Source organism: Dromiciops gliroides, chromosome 2 (assembly GCF_019393635.1).
Source record: "Dromiciops gliroides isolate mDroGli1 chromosome 2, mDroGli1.pri, whole genome shotgun sequence".
Classification (NCBI taxonomy): Eukaryota; Metazoa; Chordata; class Mammalia; order Microbiotheria; family Microbiotheriidae; genus Dromiciops; species Dromiciops gliroides.
The window spans coordinates 484,213,912-484,234,224 of record NC_057862.1 but is presented as its reverse complement, the minus strand read 5'-3'; the positions used below and the strand labels follow the sequence as shown (position 1 = coordinate 484,234,224).

The following is a 20,313-nucleotide window of genomic DNA, read 5'->3' as shown; positions in this document are numbered from 1 at the left end:
AAAATACTAAAGGTAAAAATTAGAATATGGTACAGTAATATGATCAGTTTAAATTTGCCTCATTGTTCCTACTATAATCTCAGTCCCTTAAAATTTAGCAGATTAACCAAATTTTTCATCATTTTATGTAAATTTCCCACTATTGGGGATTACTGGTCTCTTTCTATACATCAGCAAATAGTTTGAGCCAATACGTCTTTGCTTCTCCCACCATAACGGTTTATTTGATTATTTTTAGTGGTTGGTATCCTCATTAGAAAGTCTACCATAACAAAATTGGTGGGGTTCTTATTCATGACAAAATGCTAATTATTATATGAAGTAGTTACCATAGTTTAGCTATCTGTATAAAAATAGTTGGCCAATCTGACTGGTGATGTCAATGTAGGGACAAAGTAGAAAGCATAAAGGGGTGCCTAGGGACTCCAGATCTTCTCAATTATGTTGTTGGTATGTTCTTTGCAAAATAAATTTGCTTTGTAATTGATTCAGTTATTAATTCTATATTGATTTTACATTAAATGAAGGATACATTTATTTTTATATTATTTCTTGAAATTTTTTAATTTGGCATAGATTGAACAACAGATCATTGGATTGTTTGTGATCTTAATTCTTGGGGAGAATAACCACTTTGATGAGATCATATTCATTTGAGTATTGGAATCATGAAGCCATTTTTATTGAGTGTGTTATTAATGTGCTTATTTTCATTCTACCTAATAAAATTAATTCATATCATTTGATCAAATGTTTGAAAGGCAATAACCCAAAATGTCAGATATTAAGAGCCACCTGAAATTTTTTACAAACTACATTTTCTTTTTTTTCTTCTATATTTAGAATTTTATTTTCCCAAATTACATGTAAAATACAAATTTTGATATCAATTTTTTTAAAAACTCTGTGATCCAAATTCTCTTCCTCCCTCACTACCCCACCCCCAAGAACTCACACAATTCAATATAAGCTATACATGAGCAGTCATGCAAAACATTTCCACATTAGCCACGTTGTGAAAGAAAATGGACAAAAACAAAACTTCAGATAAAGGAACTAACAAAAAACATTCTGCTTCAATATGTATTCAGATACCATCAGTTCTCTCTCTGTAGATATATTGCATTTTTCATAAGACCTTCAGAGTTGTCTTGGATCCTTGCATTGCTAAAAATAACCAAGACATTAACAGCAGATGATCTCACAATATTGCTGTTATTTTGTATACAGTACATTTCACTTTGCATCAGGTCATGCAGGTCCTTCCAGGCCTTTCTGATAGCATCTTACTCATCGTTTTCTTTAAAGAGAGATTTCCTTACAATAAACCCATGAGGTTGATTATTGCAACAACAGTAATAGATAACATTTATATTTATATATTTATATATATCCTCATCTTTACCATTCACTCCTCATCATCAATCAGTCCTCATCATCAATCAGTCCTCATCATCAATCAATCCTCATCTTCCTCCAATCATCATCAATCCTTATTGTAATCATCATCTTACATTACTCTTGCCTCTGCTTCAAAATTTTTTTTCATAGTTACTGTTGTTAACTGTTTCCTCCATTCCATTCCCTCCCTATGATATTTATTCTATTTTCTATCATTTACCCTATCCTTCCTCAAAAGTGTTTTGCTTCTGACTGCCCCCTCCCCGACTCTACCCTCCATTCTTTCACCCCTCCTTCCTTATCCCCTTCCCCTCCTACTTTCCTGCAGGGTTAGATCAATTACTCTACCCAATTGAGTGTGTATGTTATTCCCTCCTTAAGCCAATTCTGATGAGTGTAAGGCTCATTCACTGCCCCATTCCCCCATCTCTCCCCCCACTCCATAAGCCCTTTCCTGCTTCTTTCATATGAGATTTCACCCCACTCTACCTCTCCCCCTCCCCCAGTGCAATCCTCTCCCTCTTCAATTTTACTCTGAAGATGTCATCATGGGGCAGCTAAGTGACACAGTAGACAAAGCATTTGCCCTGGACCCAGGAGGACCCAAGCCCAAATCTAGCCTCAGACACAAGACATTCATCAACTCCATGTCCCCAGGCATGCTACCCAACCCTAACTGCCCCCCCAAAAAAAAGATAAACAAAAGAAATGCTTTACAGATATCATCCCTTCATAATCAATTCCCACCTGTGGCCTCTGTCTAAATTTATTCCTATCATCTGGCCTAATAGAAAATTCTTATGAGTTAGACATATCATCTTCCCATGTAGGAATGTAAACAGTTTCACCTTTTAACATCCCTCATGATTTCTTTTTCCTGTTTATCTTTTTATGCTTCTCTAGGGTCTTGTATTTGAAAGTCCATTCTCTCATTCAGTTCAGGTCTTTTCCTCACAAAGTCCTCTTTTTCATTTTTCATTGAATTCCCTTTTTTCCCCCTGAAAGATTATACTCAGTTTTGCTGGGTAGGTGATTCTTGGTTGTAATTCCAGTTCCTTTGCCCTCCAGAATATCATATTCCATGCCCTCTAATCCTTTAATGTAGAAGCTGCTAGATACTGTGGTATGCTGACCATGGCTCCACAGTACTTGAATTGTTTCTTTCTAGTTGCTTGCAATATTTTCTCCTTGACCTGGGAGCTCTGGAATTTGGCTATAATATTCCTAGAAGTTTTCATTTTGGGATTTCTTTCAGGAAGTGATCAGTGGGTTCTTTCAATTTCTATTTTATCTTCTGTTTCTAGAATATCAGGACAATTTTCCCTTACAATCTCATGGAAGATGATGTCTAAGCTCTTTTTTTGATCATGGTTTTCAGGCAGTCCAGTAATTTTCAAATTATCTCTCCTGTATCTATTTTCCAGGTCAGAAGGTATTTCACATTGCTCTCTATTTTTTTATTTATTTGGATTTGCTTTATTGTGTCTTGATTTATTATAAAGTCACTAGCTTTCATTTGTTCAATCCTAATTCTTAGGCAATTATTTTCTTCAGAGACCTTTTCTATTTGGCTTTTCAAGCTATTGACATTTTTCTCATGACTTTCCTGCATCACTCTCATTTTTTCCTCTACTTCTCTTACTTTATCTTCAAAGTAATTTTTGAGGACCTCTGTGGCCTGAGACCAATTCATATTTTCTTGGAAGCTTTGGATGTAGGAGCCCTGACATTGCTATCCTCTTCTGAAGGGGTCCCTTGAGCTTTCTTGTCACTAAAGAAACTTTCTATGGTTCACATTTTTTCTGTCTGCTCATCTTGCTAATTTATTACTTGACTTTTAACTCCTTCTTAAAGTGGGACACTGCTTCCAGGCCACATTGTCCTAAGCTTCAGGGGGTCCACGGTGGTAGGATTTAAGGAGTGGCAGGTTCTTCACTCGAAACAAAATTTTTATTTTGCTGGTTTGAAAGCTCGGGCAAGCCTGTCCCCCTCCCCCACCTAGGCCCACCTCTCAAGATTGGTTCCTGGCTCCCAGCAGCTGGGGTAAAACTAATGAATTCTGCCTCAGCTCCAGCAGAGACCCCTGTAATCTCCCCTCAGCCAACTGCTCAGTCCTCTCACCAGACCATGAGCTTAGTTGGAGAAGACTTTGGCGCTTCAGCCAATTCAAAGGCTTCAGGGGTAAATTTCTCTGGTACAACCTGCCTGGGGCTAGATTTGTGTCAGTGCGACCACAGGGTTGGGCTCCACTTCCACCTTGGTACAGAAGATCCCTCCTGCTGAACTTCTAAGCCATCTTTGGCTGGAAAATGGTCTCAGCCCATCCTTTTGTGGGTTCTGCTGCTCCAGGAATTGTCTTACGGCATTATTTGAATTTTTTTGGAGTGATTGTGTCAGGAGCTCTGAATACTTACAGCCTTTCCTCCGCCATCTTGGCTCTACCCAAACTACATTTTCAAGTGTGTTTATAATTAAATAGAGTGTACCAGGTTCCTTGGGGGAGGGGGGGGGGCGGTGCACACTATGGAAGTATGCAGTATTTCAATGCAGAGTAAAAAAAATATATGATATTGCTCCTAGATTTCTCTGACTTTTGAAATCAGCTAGAATAATTAATTGCAGAAATGTTTTTGTTTCAAGAAGCTTACATTTAATCTTTAGTAAATTGTAGAATGCAGATGAATTATATAGCTTTTCTTTGGTTCTATTCTCATCAGTTATGCTCTGTATTCAAATCTTATTATCTTTTAGGTTTGCATTTTAGTTAGCAGAATTTGTATTTAGGTCTTTTTAGTAGTGTTGATGAGTTTTATTTTAGTATTAATATAATAATTTATATTTATGTCATATTTTGTTTGCAATGTCTTTTTTCACAACAACCTTGTCAGATAATTAGTATGAGTTGTTATTAAACCTATTTTATACATGTGAGGAAACAGAAACTCTTAAGAGGTTGTGACATGTCCATAATTAAACAACAAGTAAATATCTGAGATGGGATTTAAACTAAGATCCTTAGCTGAATTCCTGTGTTCTATCTATGATATTACAGTATCTCTTACATCATCAAAATAATTACAGTATAGTAAACAGGAATACAGAAAAAAAGTTAGCAAAGTATATGGCAGGGCTTCTTAGCCATGAACGTGGTTGGGGGGAAAATTACATCTTTATTTTTACTAACCTCTTGTTGAAATTTAGCATTTCTAACATTGTTCTAAGAAGCAGTCCAGGCCCCACGGCAGGGACTGAAGGAGGGGAGACAGCACGGGAGGGCAATGGGGGTTAAGTGACTTGCCCAGGGTCACACAGCTATTTTCTATGGCAAAATAAAGTCTACTCTTGACCCTAAAAAAAGCTCAGGACTGAAGATGTCTCTAGTCAGAACTCCATGAGTTCACATAACATGATGCTTCATCTTTCCAGTCCTCTCATTTTCTTCCCACCTCCACCCCCTCCCTCATGAATCGTCATATTCAAGCTTTTTTTGTTCAGTCACCCAGACACCCCTGCCTTCATCTCCAAGTATCCGAGACTGAACTTTATAGAGAGCACAGGCCTGGAAGCTGCCCAAGCATCACCACAAAGGGCAATGGGGTTGAGTGACTTGCCCAGGGTCACACAGCTAGTAAGTGTCAGGTGTCTGAGGCTGCATTTGAGCTCAGGTTCTCCTGAGTCCAGGGTCAGTGTTTTGTCCACTGCACCACCTAGCTGCCCCATCACCTTTATCTTTATACATCCCTCCACTTCTCTCTCTCCTTCCTCTTTATAAAATCTCAACCTATATTATTCAGAACCAGATTCTTATGGCAGTTATAATTCACCTACTAATAATTTATTGGGAACTCAATGATAGCTACTGTACAGGTGTTGCTAGAAAAATCACTAAACATCCTCAGAAATACCCATGTCCTAAAGTGTGGGGAAATTGGAACATTAATGCACTGTTGGAGGAGTTGTGAACTGATCTAACCATTCTAGAGAGTGATTTGGAACCATGCCCAAAGGGCTATGGGACTGTACATACCCTTTGACCCAGCAATACCACTACTAGGTCTGAATTCCAAAGAGATCATTAAAAAGGGAAAAGGACCCAAATATACAAAAATATTTATAGTAGCTCTTTTTGTGGTAGCAAAGAATTAGAAATGGAAGGGATGCCTATTAATTAGGGAATGGCTGAACAAGTTGTGGTATATGAATGTAATGGAATGCTATTGTGCTATAAGAAATTATGAACAGGCAGATTTCAGAAAAACCTGGAAAGACTTACATGAACTGATGCTGGTTGAAGTGAGCAGAACCAAGAGAACCATTGTACACAGTTACAGCAACATTGTGCAATGATCCACTATGATAGATTTAGCTCTTCTCAGCAATACCTAAGACAATTCTAAAAGACTCATGATGTAAAATGCTCTCCACATCCAGAAAAAGAACTATGGAGTCTGAATGCAGATTGAAGCATACTGTTTTCACTTTTGTTCTTGGTTTTTCTTTCTCCCATTTGTTCTGATTATTCTTTCACAACATGACTAATGTGGAAATTTGTTTAACAGGATTTTACATATATCACCTATATCAGATTGCTTGCTATCTTGGTGAGGGGGGAGGGAAGGGAGGAAAAGAGGGAGAAAAATTTGGAACTCACAATCTTACAAAAATGAATGTTGAAAACTAAAAAAAAATACTATTGCTTATTTAAAAAAAAAAAAAGAGGGGGCAGCTGGATGGTGCAGTGGATGGAGCACTGGCCTTGGATTCAGGAGGACCTGAGTTCAGGTCTGGCCTCAGAAACTTGTAATGATTGGAATGATGCCATCTACTGGAGACTTACTATAGGAAAGCTCCACCATGAGGAGAATGCCTCAGAGGGCAAGACCATGTGGCTTTTCCTTGGTGTCAGGAAGTGACGTTTGCTCATGGGTGCTGTCTAGCAAGGCTACTAGCCAATCAACTTGAGGAGCCTCCTATTTTCTGGGAGGGGACAAGAAGGAGGAAAGAGGGCTGGTGTGGAGAGCTCTGTCTCTTTTGGGGTTCCTGATTTGATGGTGGTGGTGACGGCAGAGGACTTCACAGGAAATTTGAGGAAAGATAGGAATGCCAGGCTGTTGGAATTCTGTTCTCAATCTTTCTCTTTCTATCTTTCAATAAACCCTTAAAAACCTTTAAAAAAAAAAAAAAGAAGAAGCAGTCCAGCAGATGCTTAAAGATGTCCATGACACAAAAAAGATCTGTGCTATGATATCCAAAGAATCCCCATGTGTTCTCTTGTGTAGCAGGATAGCTGCTCCACTTATGGTTATTTATATTAATTGTTACTTTGAGGCATGCACTGTTATAATAGATATTTGTGGAAGGATTCATTCACTATTTCAATTTCAAAGAAAATACAGAAGGTCACTACTTTCCTTTTTTCTCCATTTTTCAGAAGATTCAATGCCTATTCCTGATGAAGTAAGCATGCTTACCGCTATTGCACTCTTCCTGTGGTCTGCCAGTACTGAAATAATTGGAGTCCAGTCCTTACAGAATGGCTGCATGAACAGATTTAAAAATGCACTGAATTCTTGTGATCCATGGGTAAGTTATATTGAATATTTTTCATGAAATTCGGTGCTAATTTATCATGGATAATTTACAGTACATTTATTTGCAAAATTCAAGAACTCAAACTGAATAATAAATGATATTCAAACTTATAGATGTAATGCAAATTGGTATGAATATCACACTATATGAATTTTAGAAAGAGAAAGTAAAAATAAGAAATAGATATAAACTTAGCTGGATATAAACCCAGCCAAAATGGTGTGGTGTAAGAGGAAATAGTATAGCTCAGTTAATTCAACAGTGTATCTTTCTAGCACAAATTCACAAATTCACCCCAAAAGCAAGTGAAAAGGACAGGAACTGTTGGAGCAAAGGTGAACTGGGATCATGGAGCCACATCTTGGAAGCAGAATAGGGCTGCAGGTCTGTCTCTGAACCCAGAGAGGGGAATCTCTGACACAGCCCCTACGTAGGGTGCATAGCACTGTCCTTCTAACTTAAAGAGGAGATCTTGAAGACATAAAATGTCTTTTGAGCTGTTACTTTAAACTAGAAAAAGGATATCAGAGACAGATCATAGGAGTAGAACAGGGCCAAAGATTTGTTGCTTTGACCTCTGCATCAGGATACCAGATAAAAGATCCAGGACTATCTATACTAGGTGAATACATTGCTAGATGTGTGCAAAACCTAGAATAGAATATTCCAATCCGGGAAGCAAGTCTAGAAAAATGAGTAAAATTTTAAAAAGCTCTTATGATGCCAGGGTTGCCTAAGACACAAACCTAGAAGAGAAGAATAATTCCAAAATACTTCAAGCAAAAGCTTTCAGGAAAAACTACAGCTTGGTCACAAAATCAGAATGAAGCAAGATTAAAAAAAAATAAGAAATGGTGTTATAAGTGAAATGATAGTGCTAAAGGAAAGAATTGGAAAGAAAGTTTTGGAGGACAAACTTGGAAAGAGATTTTTAACAAGAGACACAAAAGCTTACCCAAGTAACAGTTTCCCTAGAAATCAGAAGAACCAGTTAGAAAGTAATGATTTCACAAGATAACAAAAAAAATAAAAACAAAGTTTAAAAAAATTGAAAATATAATAAATGTAAGGTATCTCATATCAAAAACAACTGAATTAGAATACAGATCAAGAAGAGATCATTTAAGACTCATTGAACTAGCTGTGACAAAAAAATGAGTTTGGATATCATATTTCAAGAAATCACAGAAGAAAACTACCCAGACATATTAGAACAAGAGGGCAAAATGAAAACAGAAATAAGCCATCAATCCTCTCTTGAAAGAAACCCCTGAAAGAAAACTCTCAGGAATATAATTGCCTAAATCCATATCTTTCAGATCAAATTTAAAATATTGTAAGTAGCCAGAAAAAATCAAAAGAGTTCAAATACTAAGTAAGCAATTAGTCAGAATCACACAAGACGTAACATCTACTACTGTCAAGCAATGGAGGGCATGGAATGAGATCTTCCAAAAAGCAAAAGACATATAATCAAGAATTACTTAACTAGAAAAACTGAATATAATCATACTAGGATGAAAATGGATTTTAAATGAAATAGAGTACTTTCAAGCATTCGTAATGAAAAGACTAGAGCTGATAGGAATTTTGAAAAATAGAAATGGAAGTAGAGAGAAACATAAAAAGGTAAATACAAGTCAGTAATTGTAAGGAAGTTTGTCAGGATAAACACCTTACTTCCTCCTCTGCCTTGCAACTCCAAACCATGTTCTTCCTCACTATAACCTCTAATCCCTTGAACTTTCAGTTCTTTCCCATGCCATCCCTCTATGGCACAGACTATATTCTCTTCTATTCCCCATCTTGACTTGCTGGTGAACCAGTTCAGCTTTATACTGTTCTCTTCTCTAGAGTCCCTTGGCCCTGTGTCCTATAGAAGATTTTGCTTTCACAAAAAATTCCAGCCTTCAATTGCTTCCTCTAACCATTGCCTTCATTCCTACTCATGCTTGAACAAAATTGGAGAGCATCATGAAACCAAGTTGACTGGGTCCACTACAGATTTATGTTACATAATCTCAATGGCAAGAAAATCTTTTTACACCTTCCTAATCAATTTGCTATCCCACTCACCACAGCTGCTTTTCCAAACCTTTTCACCCTTCTCAAGAATCCCACAGTACTCCGTCCTTTCCCACTCCTCCTATGCTCTCCGCTGAAAACCTTGTCTCATATTTCCCTGAAAAAAAAATTGAGACCATTGGCAGACCCTCTTCTCCAATCTTCATTTTAAAACACCTAGATATTTTCTGCCACTCTTTAGTCTACCCCTCTTTCACAAGAAGAGTTGGCCTTTCTAGACAATGCAAACCCCTCTATATGCATGAGTGATCCCATTCCATCTTGTTTTCTCTAGCTGATTTTCCCCCTCTGTCATTCCGGTTCTCTCACTAATATTCAGTCATTCCCTGTCTATTTCCATATTCCCTATAAACATGCCCATGTCTTTCCCACCCCATCCTTTAAAAAAAAAAACAACTTTCACTTAACTGATATAGAATAAAGTGAATAATATAAAGAAAGCAAGTTATTCTAAGCTGATGGCATAAAGAAAAATAACTTTAAAACAATTGTGAATTCTGATCAAGGCAAAGACCAACAGCATCTCCAGAGGACCTATAACAAAGCATATGGTCTAACTTCTCAAAGAGAGGTGATAGAGTCAAAATGTTAAAAGAGACCACCGTGTGGACTTGTATTGTTTGACTATGTTTATTTACCACAAAGGACTTTTTCTGTTTTCTGTTTTGGGGCAGGTATAGGGAGAGAGAAAGGGATTAGCAATGGTGAGGCCAGTAAAAAGAACATTGAAACATTTTTGAAAGTGCACAGAGGAGAATTAGTTCAGGTAGAGGCACAGATAAGGAGGACAGTTCTGAAAGTAATAGGTTTCATGTTTTTTATATATTTCAAGAAAAAGCAAGTAGTATCATAATTTCATATATAATCCTCTTTTTGTATTATACTTTGTATATGGAAAATGTTCTTTTTTGTTGTAAGTTCAGAATTAAAAATTCTTTGCAAATATTAAAGCAGCTATAGTGGTACAGTGAGTAGAGTGCTGGGCTTGTAGTTAGGAAGACTTGAGTTCAAATGCAAGCTTCAGAAACTTGCTAGATGTGTGACCCTGGACTAGTCCCTTTACCTTTGTCTGCCTCAGTTTCCTCAACTGTTAAATAGGGATAATAATGGTACCTACCTCTCTAGGTTGTTCTGAGGGTCAAATCAAATAATGTTTGTAAAACTTTTTTAAACCTTTAAGCACTATATAAATGCTTGTTATTGCTCAGTCATTTCAGTTGTGTCTAACTCTTTTTGACTTCATTTGGGATTTTCTTGACAAAAGTACTAAAGTAGTTTGCCGTTTTCTTCTTTCCCTTGCGGATGAAGAAACTGAGGAAAACAAGGTTAAGTGACTTGCCCAGGATCACATAGCTAGTAATTGTCTGAAACCAGATTTAAATTCAGGTCTTCCAGACTCCAGGCCTGGCACTCTATCCATTGTGCTACCTAACTGCCGATATAAATGCTAGCTTATTTTTTTAAATTGTGTTGCCTACAGTGAATATTTGTTATATTAATATTTATTTGGTGTTGTCCAGCTGTTCTTTCAAATGTGACAGAATGTGAATAGAAAGGAGGCAGCATGTTCAGTGGAAAGAATACTGGCTCTAGAGTAAGAGGGCCTGGATTCAAATCCTCCCTCTGATCTATCCTGTATTTGTGACCTTTGGTAAATCTTTTAACCTCCTTAGGTCTTGGTTTCCTCATTTGTAAAATGAGGAGGTTAGACTAGATAAATAGTTTTTTAGATCTTTTACAGATCTTAGATCTATGATTCTATGAGTTTAAGGATAAATCCTCTGTACATTTCTAAGACGTCATCCTGACTTTTCTTGAAGACCTCCAGTGAAAGGAAGCCTAGAACTTTACACATCAGCCCGTTTAACTTCTGGATTGCTGTAGTTTTCTCCTAAGCCTTTTCTTTAGGCTAACCTTTTCCAGTTCCTTCAGTTGACCCTCATGAAGGTCCAACTAGAGACCTTAATATCCTGATTACCCTTCTTTCTCTGAATGCGATTTAGTTCATCAGTATCATGAAAATGTGGAGAACATAACTGAACAGTGCTGAAGATGTGGTTTGACAAGCGCAGAGTAGAGCATGACTTTGCTGGTCCTGGATACAACCTGGACCTATCAATACTCTTTCGATTCCATTAGTTTGCTTGGCTGCCATATTATACTGCTTACTCTTATGAAGCTAACATTCCACTAAAATGCCTCAGATCTTTTTTCATTTAATGTTTTCTCTAACTACATCTTCCTCAAATGTCCATTCTCAGGGCAGCTAGGTGGCACAGTGGATAGAGCACTGGCCCTGGATTCAGGAGGACCTGAGTTCAAACTCAGCCTCAGACACTTAACACTTACTAGCTGTGTGACCCTGGGCAAGTCACTTAACCCCAGTTGCCCCACCAAAAAAAAAAAATTTCCATTCTCTCATTTAGAGGTATAATTGTCGCACTTTGTTCTTAACTTGTGATTTTTTCTTTTTACATACTCATTTTTTCACGATTTGGAGGAGTAGTTTTATTGAGAAATTTTCTTTCCATTTACTCTTTTTCTTTATTTTTCTTTTATTTTGTTTGGCACATTTGCCATCTTGCTTGCCTTAGAGAAGTAGAGTGGTATAATGGATATAATGTTGGACTTGAAGTCAGGGAAACCTGGGCTCAAATATATCCTGAAGCACTTATTAGCTGTATGATCCTGAGCAAGTCACTTGTCTCAGTCCCAGTTTCCTAGTCTGAAAATGAGATCCATCTCATGGGGGTGTTATTCTCTCTCTAGCTTTCTTCCCCCCACTCTCTCTCTCTCTCTCTCTCTCTCTCTCTCTCTCTCTCTCTCTCTCTCTCTCTCTCTCTCTTTCTCTCTCTCTCTCTTTCGATATAGTGTGTATGCATATATAAATAACTATAGGTATGTGTGTATTATAAAAATACTTTGTAATTCTTAAAGCTTCATTATCTCATGATCCAGTGGGAAATGGTTGCTTCCTTCTCAGATTTTATCAGAGCACTCTTAGTCTGGATCTCTCATTCTTCCCTATCATATTTTGTATTGTAGTCTGTGTACTTGTCATATATACCTGGGACTATTATCATTTTTGGTTATTTTCAGTGATTAATAAATGTTTTTTAAATTAAAATGAGAGTCTACTTTTAGTCTTTTAAAAACACAACAGTGTCTCAACACATGACTTTATTTTTCAAATAGTTTTTCCAGTTTTGTGTTTTTCTGACCAGATCTTTCAGGATATTGTACTTTATTTATGCTATTAAATTTTCTTTTCCTTATTGGACTTTAAGTAATTTTCCCATTTGATCCTCAGTGACCTATTTTCCTTTATCCTTTCATTTGAAAATAGCAAAAGCTCTGTAGAATTTCATACGCATACAGACATATACATATATATATATACACACTATATATATATACATATATGTGGTATGGCACTATATGTATATATGTTTATATGTGATATATACATATGCATGTGTATACATATCCAGATAGATTTATAGGTAGCCAGATCCAAATTGTATTTATATACCTATAATATACACATGTTTATTGGTATTTTATCTTGCATTTCTATTTTTACTCCATAATATTACTTCATTTCTTTTTAGCATTCAGAAATAGTTCAATATGTTTATTTTATATACATGGTAACTGGCACTCATCTTACTTGATAAATTATGTTTATTTTCTATAGGTTCAAGCTAAGTGTTACCAGCTTCTTCTTTCAGTCTTCCAGCATTCCAACCGTGCCCTTTCAACTCCCTACATCCATTCATTAGCTCCAATAATGGTTGAAAAACTAAAAGCTGTTGAAAGGAGCCGGCCAACCAGTAGTACAGAGCTTTTAGCTGTTCAAGAAGGAATCAAAGTTCTTGAAACATTGGTTGCCCTTGGTGAAGAGCAGAACAGTAAGTATTTTGTTTTCTTGTTTAAAACAAATGGAAAGCTTTTCAAGTCTAAAAGAGGACATTTCTTTTTAATTAGACATAGAAAATTGGAATATTAGAATTGCCAGAATACTTTTTTTTTTTTACTGGAAAATTGTTTATTTTATGTGGAAGAGTGGCATAGTTAGCTGGACACAGTTTAGATGATTCCAATATTGTGGCCAACATCCAAAACATCATAGTGTGGAGCAAATTGGACATAGACCTTCTTTCCATCAGGCCGATCAGTGTGTTGACCTTGGTCGCATCAATGTTATACAGTTTTTTTATGGCTCGCTTGATCTGATACTTGTTCTCCTTGACATTCACAATGAATATAAGGGGGTTGTTGTCCTCAATCTTCTTCATAGCAGACTCAGTGGTCAAGGGAAACTTAATGATGGCCTAGTGATCAAGCTTGTTTCTCCGAGGGGCACTTTTCTGAGGGTATTTGGACTGCCTTCAACGTCTTAGTATCTTGGGTTGCCGGAAGGTGGGGGATGTTCAGATCTTCTTCCTCTTGTGGCTATGATCACCCTTCAATACTGCCTTCTTGCTCTTCAAGGCCTTGGACTTGGCTTCTGTCTTGGGGGGACAACAGCTTCCTTCTTCGCCTTTGGCACTCAGGTGTCCCCTGTGCTTTGCCACTCCTGTGCGCTTTTTCTCCTCGATCAGTCCTCCAGGGGCAGCTGCAGCATGTCGGCTCTCCCAGGTCTCGGGCTTAGGACAGGAACGGAGGCCCCATCTGAGCCATGGGCAGGAGGCTGGGGGCAACAAGCTCAGGCACCAGTCAGGGGAGGAACAGTCCAAAGCCTGGGCCAGCCCGCTGTGCTGTGCGCCAGAATACTTTTTGATAGATCAAGGATAGTATGAAAATTGGTGTTGACTTACAGGTGGTTTTGAGTAGGAAATTAAAAGTAGATTGATACCAATATTGAATGGTAACTGAGCACTGCTTTTAATTTCTAGATGTATAGGTGATAGGCTAGATGAGAGGCTATACTGATTAGGTACTAAGGAAAATGAAGGTGTTTAATTAGAATTTTAAAATGTAATATTCTGATTTTCCTGATAGAGATTTACAACTTGACTAGCAAATATAATCAAATCAGTATTGGAACTGAATCAAATTACCAAAAAGCATCAAAAGTTTGCATTTTAAAAAAGCATAAAAATTGACTTTGCAATTTTAATCACTGAAAAACAACTATGCATCTCTTTAATCAGAGTACAAACAAGCAGTTCAGACCTTTGGATAGAAAACTGAACTTGGAGTCTGAAGACCTGTGTTTGAGGTTTAACTTTGTTAGAATGTGACATTGTCCCCTCAATTGCTTCTCTCTAAAATAAGCGAATTGGACAACTTGGCTACAAATATATTCCTTTTAGTTATAGTGTTCAATGATCTTTTGATTATGACGCCTGAACTTCTTGCTTCTTTATTATGTTACTATATTATATTGCAATTCTTTCTTTTGAATATATGTAAATTTAAAAAGGGAATTGGGATAATTGGAATCCCTAAGTATTTTTTGGATAGGAAGCATGGCATGCTAGTTTTACTAATACATAGCCATAAATGCTTCTACTTTCCCTTCTGTAAAATGAACATCATACCTTTCTTCTTAGAGTTATTCTGAGGATAAAGTGAACTGGTAAAGATAATACTAGCTCACATTTATTGTAACATGTCAAGTTGTATAGAGATAAAGCCCTTTCCAAAAAGTGCTATATAACACAGTGTTATTGTTATTATAGATTCAAAAGAGACTGCTTTTGTACTTCAGATTTTAAGTAAGAGTCCACACAAAAATGGTGGAAATAGAAAATACAAATTCAAGAGATGTTTTGAAGAAAGGAGCCATAGTAAATTTCTGGGGGGAAAAATAAGTATCTGAAGTAGGATTAACTCAGTTTTTTCTTGACTCTTAAGCCTTGTACCCTATCTACTGCATCACCTAGCTGTCTAGAGGTTTCTTTTCTAAATATTTACAACATAGATCTTTGGAAGTAAATAGAATGGTTTTGCTTGGAATTGAAGTCAAGTGCTCTGTCTTGTAATTTGTATTTTCCACCTTTTCCTCTTTGTTTAAAATAGGGTTATTTTTTCTTCACTCTTACAACACTTTCTCTTTCTAAGCTTTCAAAGATCTCTGACTGTTTACCAATTGTATCTACCAGTTTTTTCAGGCCTGGTGATGTGAACTCATTAAAGGTAACTAACTAGGTATTCTCTTACCGTCTCCTTCCTTTATCCTGGAGATTTTCATATCCCCATTTGCCATTTTTGTTCTGCTTTTTCCAATCCAAATGTCGGGGGGAAAGAAAAAGAGCTGAGCAGCCCTGCCTTCTCTCTGATATTGCTGTCATCATCCCACCCACTCCCCCAAGTCATTAGTCCTCCTCTGCTTTAATTCTCTCCTTTTGTACCATTATAGCAAAAAGGGAAATCTTTTTGTTGTCCAAAGCTTTCCTCAATAGTCTCAGTTCATGCTGTTTTAGCACCCCAGTGTTCTTATATAACTGTGCTGCACTTTGGTTTTCATCCTCTATTGCCTGTTTTTGCTAACACATTCTTTACATCTTTTAAAATTTTAAATTGTTCAATGATTCTCTTTGTATCTGTTTATTTCTTGACAAGAAATCTGTTAACATTCAATTTCTTTCCAAGTGAAATTTAGTTAATAAAAAACCAAAAGGTGCCACAGGAATTATAGTTTTAACTTTAGCTTACAATACCAATATAAACATTTAAGTTTAAATATGTCAGTATCATATTCACTATGTAGCCATTCATTAAATATTTTTAATTGAAATTTTTCACCAAGACTGGCTAGATAGGTGCATTGTAGCACCTTTAATTAGTAGCACTTTGCTTTTTCGTAATTAAGGCAAAAATACTGGACATGTGATGTATCAACTTCATGGGTGAATTTTATACACAAGTGTGGGTTAGTATCAGTCATAAAAGGTGATAACAGCTGAGGAAGTATTTATTATAATTGTGAACTTACTATACACTGTACTTTATTGATGCAATGGCACTAATGTTATATATATACATGTTATATTCTAAGAGAGTAAACTTTCAGCTCTTGTATTTCATTTTAGCCATGCACTTTTCCCCATACAAATTAAAATGTTAAATATTCTCCTAAGTGTAATAGCAATCATTTTTATAAACTGGAAGCACACATTTTTCTCACTTTATAAAATCTAGTTTCTAGGCTAGAAACCTTTGATTTTTTTACTCTTCTCCTTATACATTCTATCTAGCCAATCACTTACTTATCAAGTCCTGTTATAACTTTTTCCTTTGATACTTCTGTGGGAGTCACCCTTTCATTCTGTTCCTACTAACACTACTTTAGGTCAGGCCTTCATCATTTCATTGCTATATTATTACACTAACCCCCAAGTTGTTCTCTGTGATTCCAAGCTCTACATTTAAGTTGATTCTGCATACCATTTCCAGACTGACCTTTCTGAAACACACTTTTAGAAGACAGGGGAAGAAATGGTAGCATGTTGTATATGCGCTTCATGCTGAATTCATTTGGGGTCAAAGCATGGTGGTACAGGCCCTTCCTGCTGAAAATGTCAGTAGTGGCCTTGTGATTGATCAGGTTAAACTTTTGGATTGATGTCTCAATCATCAACCAGTTGAAAATTCTCACCTTAATCCAATCCCCAGAATCCCTGAAAGAAAATTGATCATCATCATGATAATAATCATAATAATAACGATAATAAATGCCAACACTACACCTTGTACATGGTTGTTATTTGATGATCCGTAAAAGAAAAAGCAATTTTCTGTTTTCATAAAACTTTCTTTTTAAAGATAGCCACACTCATATATACATAAAATAAATTAGTGATTAAGACATGAAATTCTTTTCAGATAAATAATATTTAACATGTTATTAAAAAAAGAAATCAATTCAAATTGTACATAGTGTTTTAGTTTTTAAGTCTTTTCTATTACTGTGGGCTTGGGGGAAATAAAAGAGAGTGGGGTGCATGAAAGGAGTTTAAAAAAAGAATTGAGGGGGGCAGCTAGGTGGCACAGTGGGTAAAGCACTAGCCCTGGATTCAGAAGGACCTGAGTTCAAATCCAGCCTCAGACACTTGACACTTACTAGCTGTGTGACCCTGAACAAGTCACTTAACCCCCACTGCCCTGCCAAAAAAAAAAAATGATAAAGAGATAGCAACTTCTCGTTTTTGTTTAGTCATTTCAGTTATGTCAAACTCTTCATGACTCCATTTAGGTTTTTTGTGGCAAAGATACTGGAGTCATTTGCCATTTCCTTCTCCAGCTCATTTTACAGATGAGGAACTGAGGCAAACAAGGTTAAATGACTTGCCCAGGGTTACAAAACAACTTGTAATTTTAGACAGATGGTTATAGTTGGGATTTTTACATAAGATGCACAGTACTATGTCATGAAATACCTGACCATTTGACCATTATAAACTATTGCCTTCCTTATAAAGGAAATCTTTGCAAATTAATGATGTTTTATGAATTTTTCTTTATCCAGAATTCAATAAATATAAAAATGATTGTCTTAATGTGGATTTGTTTTTATTAATAAAAATTTTGTACCGGGTAACACAGTTATAAAGAAACCACAGTATGGTCTCTATTAGTATATCTTTGAATTCTTAGTTCAACAAATCTGATCTCATAAGTTATGGTAGTGATATTTAATTGGTCTTTGATAAAAGTTTCAAGAACTAAAAAACTAAGGTATGAATTAGATCTTATCTAGTTACCTGAATTTGGTTATGTTGTAGACTACCTGTTACTCCATTTACCTATTCTTTCTTTTAGTAACTTACACCCACTGTAAAAGCTCAAAATTTGGTCAAATTATCATATTTTGATAATTTTCCATTTAATGCTTTGTTTTTCAGGAGTCCAGTTACTTGCCCTTTTAGTTCCAACTTTGATTTCATATTTGCTAGATGAAAATGCTTTTGATTCAGCACTAACAGCATCCAAAGATCTTCATGAGTTTGCACTCCAGAATCTAATGCATATTGGACCTCTATATCCACATGCTTTCAAGACTGTAATGGGAGCTGCTCCTGAGTTGAAAACACGACTGGAAACTGCAGTTCGAGCAAGCCAAGCTAGTAAAGCAAAAGCAGCTGCCAGGCAACCAGCACCTACCATACATTCCGCCCCAACAATTAAACTCAAAACAAGCTTTTTTTGAAATTACTATTCCATTCCTTTTTATTTACATTGGCAACAAATACCAAATTAGTCAATGGTTCTGCATCATTCCAGTCTTTATGTTTATTTGATTTGTATATTAGTATTAGTGTTATGAAATAGGTCAAGTGAATTCTACAGGTTCATGTTGATTTTAGCAAGTTTATTTTTATCATGTATGTGAATTTATTTCCTTTTTATAAGATAATGTTTCTTTTCTTTTTAATTTACTGTACAACACTTAGTTTTGCAAATTTAAATTATATTCTTTAAAAAGTAACTCAGATATATCATGTATCAACTCATTGATATAATGATGAAAAATTAAAATAGCATTTGTCATAGAATTTAGTTGCAGAAATGAGAAATCAAAATGATTCACAAAGACTTGAACCTAATTTATTTTCTGCTATGTATAATAAAGTGAAATAGATATAATATTTTCCCAGAATATACTACACAATGAAATGTCCTTACCTTTCTAATAGGTCTTTCTTTACTTTTTGATTTAAATAACTAAATTATTCTTTACCATATATCAGTTGTTAAAAATAATTTAAGAAATAAAACTCTTATTTAAAGATGCATGAAAATGTATTACATGTTGTATGATCTACTTTTTTATGGTAAAAAAAATTAACCTTTCAGAATTTTTCCAGATACAGCCCTGAGGTTTACTTGTGATGTTCTAGCTATCCCCATCTCTTGTTTAGTGGGATCATTACCTTTATGATAAAAATGTCAAGATGAGTATTTATAACATAGTAATTAGAAAACAGAATCTCCAAACTGTCCTTTACCATACAGAGAATTATTCAAAAAAGTTAAATCTAATTACTTTATGAGATAGAAACTAGAGCATAAACAATCCTACATCTTATACTTGCTGCCTCTATTTTGTATTCATGTGCATGTAATTCCTCTCTCATTTATCTTCAATTCCTTTCATGTACTCATTCACCCAAATTTCCCATGAAACAACCCATACATTTTCACCTCTCTATTTACTTTCTTTTATAACTTCCTACTTGTTTTGCCTGTCTTTGTTCTCACTGAAAGGTACTCTTCTTGTAGACTTGCTTTTCCTCTGCTAGTCTGGGTGGTTTCTTTGTGTTTATTTCTGTTTTAATTATTCTCTTCTATTCCCACCCACTTCAGATTTATTGCTTCATTCTTTCTTCTTAAGGTGTGGTGGGCTAAGCTGTGGAAGTGGTATCTCTGTACTTTTCTGCACACCCTTTTGAGCCACTATGATAACAACTAGCCTCTTTGACCATGTCTGTATAGATGTACATCAACCCTGGTTCCTTTTTCAAAGAGAGATGCAGTTAACTGAAAATCAGATATAGTCTTCTGTAGTAAGTAATATTATATTGAATTAAATAATATATAGATGAAAGAAGGAAAATATCATTTCCTTGTTTATTTCTTACTGTGTGCTCTGTTACTGTATCTTATCCAATTGTTTTTAAACAATGAGGTTTCTATGACTTATTACATTCTTGGCTGTCAATATTGTAATCTTAGTTTGTATTTTCTTAATTTCATCATTTCACTCTGTTTAATAATCATCATATTCACAAAATAGCATTGAGCCTTTTACAAACCTATCTTTTTTCTGATAATCTCTGTACATATAATTAAATATTACATGTGTGGTAAATTATCCCTCTAAAATGGCAGCATGAAATATATTAGATATGCAATTGTAGATTCAATAATTAAAGTATTGTGCTTTCATTATGTACTTAATGCCATACTTTTTTGCATTCACATTTACTTTAATTCATTTCAACCTCTTCTGGTATTTTTAACTTGTGGACCAAATCAAGACTGTATCATACTTATAAATAAACTTGTAGCTTTTATATTTTTCCATCAGTGGCTTTCCAAGCCATTTCCAGTCATATTTAGACCAGTTTAATTACAATAGACCCATGTTCCAGTTGTTTGTATTATCTGAAATTGTTCCTTGTGAAATTAATAAAATTTCACCTGCATGAATGAGAATTTCACTGCTTGGTCAAAAGTTAGTCATGTCACTTAGATCAATTTGATACTATCACACATTGTAGTATA

General features: G+C 35.7%; 1 protein-coding gene across 2 annotated transcripts in view; it reads left to right on the top strand.

Moving 5' to 3' along the window:
- The window catches only part of HEATR5B (HEAT repeat containing 5B), a 132,339-nt gene extending 112,102 nt beyond the window's left edge, over positions 1-20,237 (top strand). For both annotated transcript variants that reach the window (XM_043982842.1, XM_043982841.1), the window contains 3 exons: positions 6,833-6,984; positions 12,776-12,989; positions 17,931-20,237. In XM_043982842.1, coding sequence (XP_043838777.1) covers positions 6,833-6,984; positions 12,776-12,989; positions 17,931-18,235 — 671 coding nt within the window. In that variant the 3' untranslated portion in view covers positions 18,236-20,237. The remainder of the gene's footprint in view (positions 1-6,832; positions 6,985-12,775; positions 12,990-17,930) is intronic.
- The last annotated feature ends 76 nt before the right edge of the window (positions 20,238-20,313 follow it).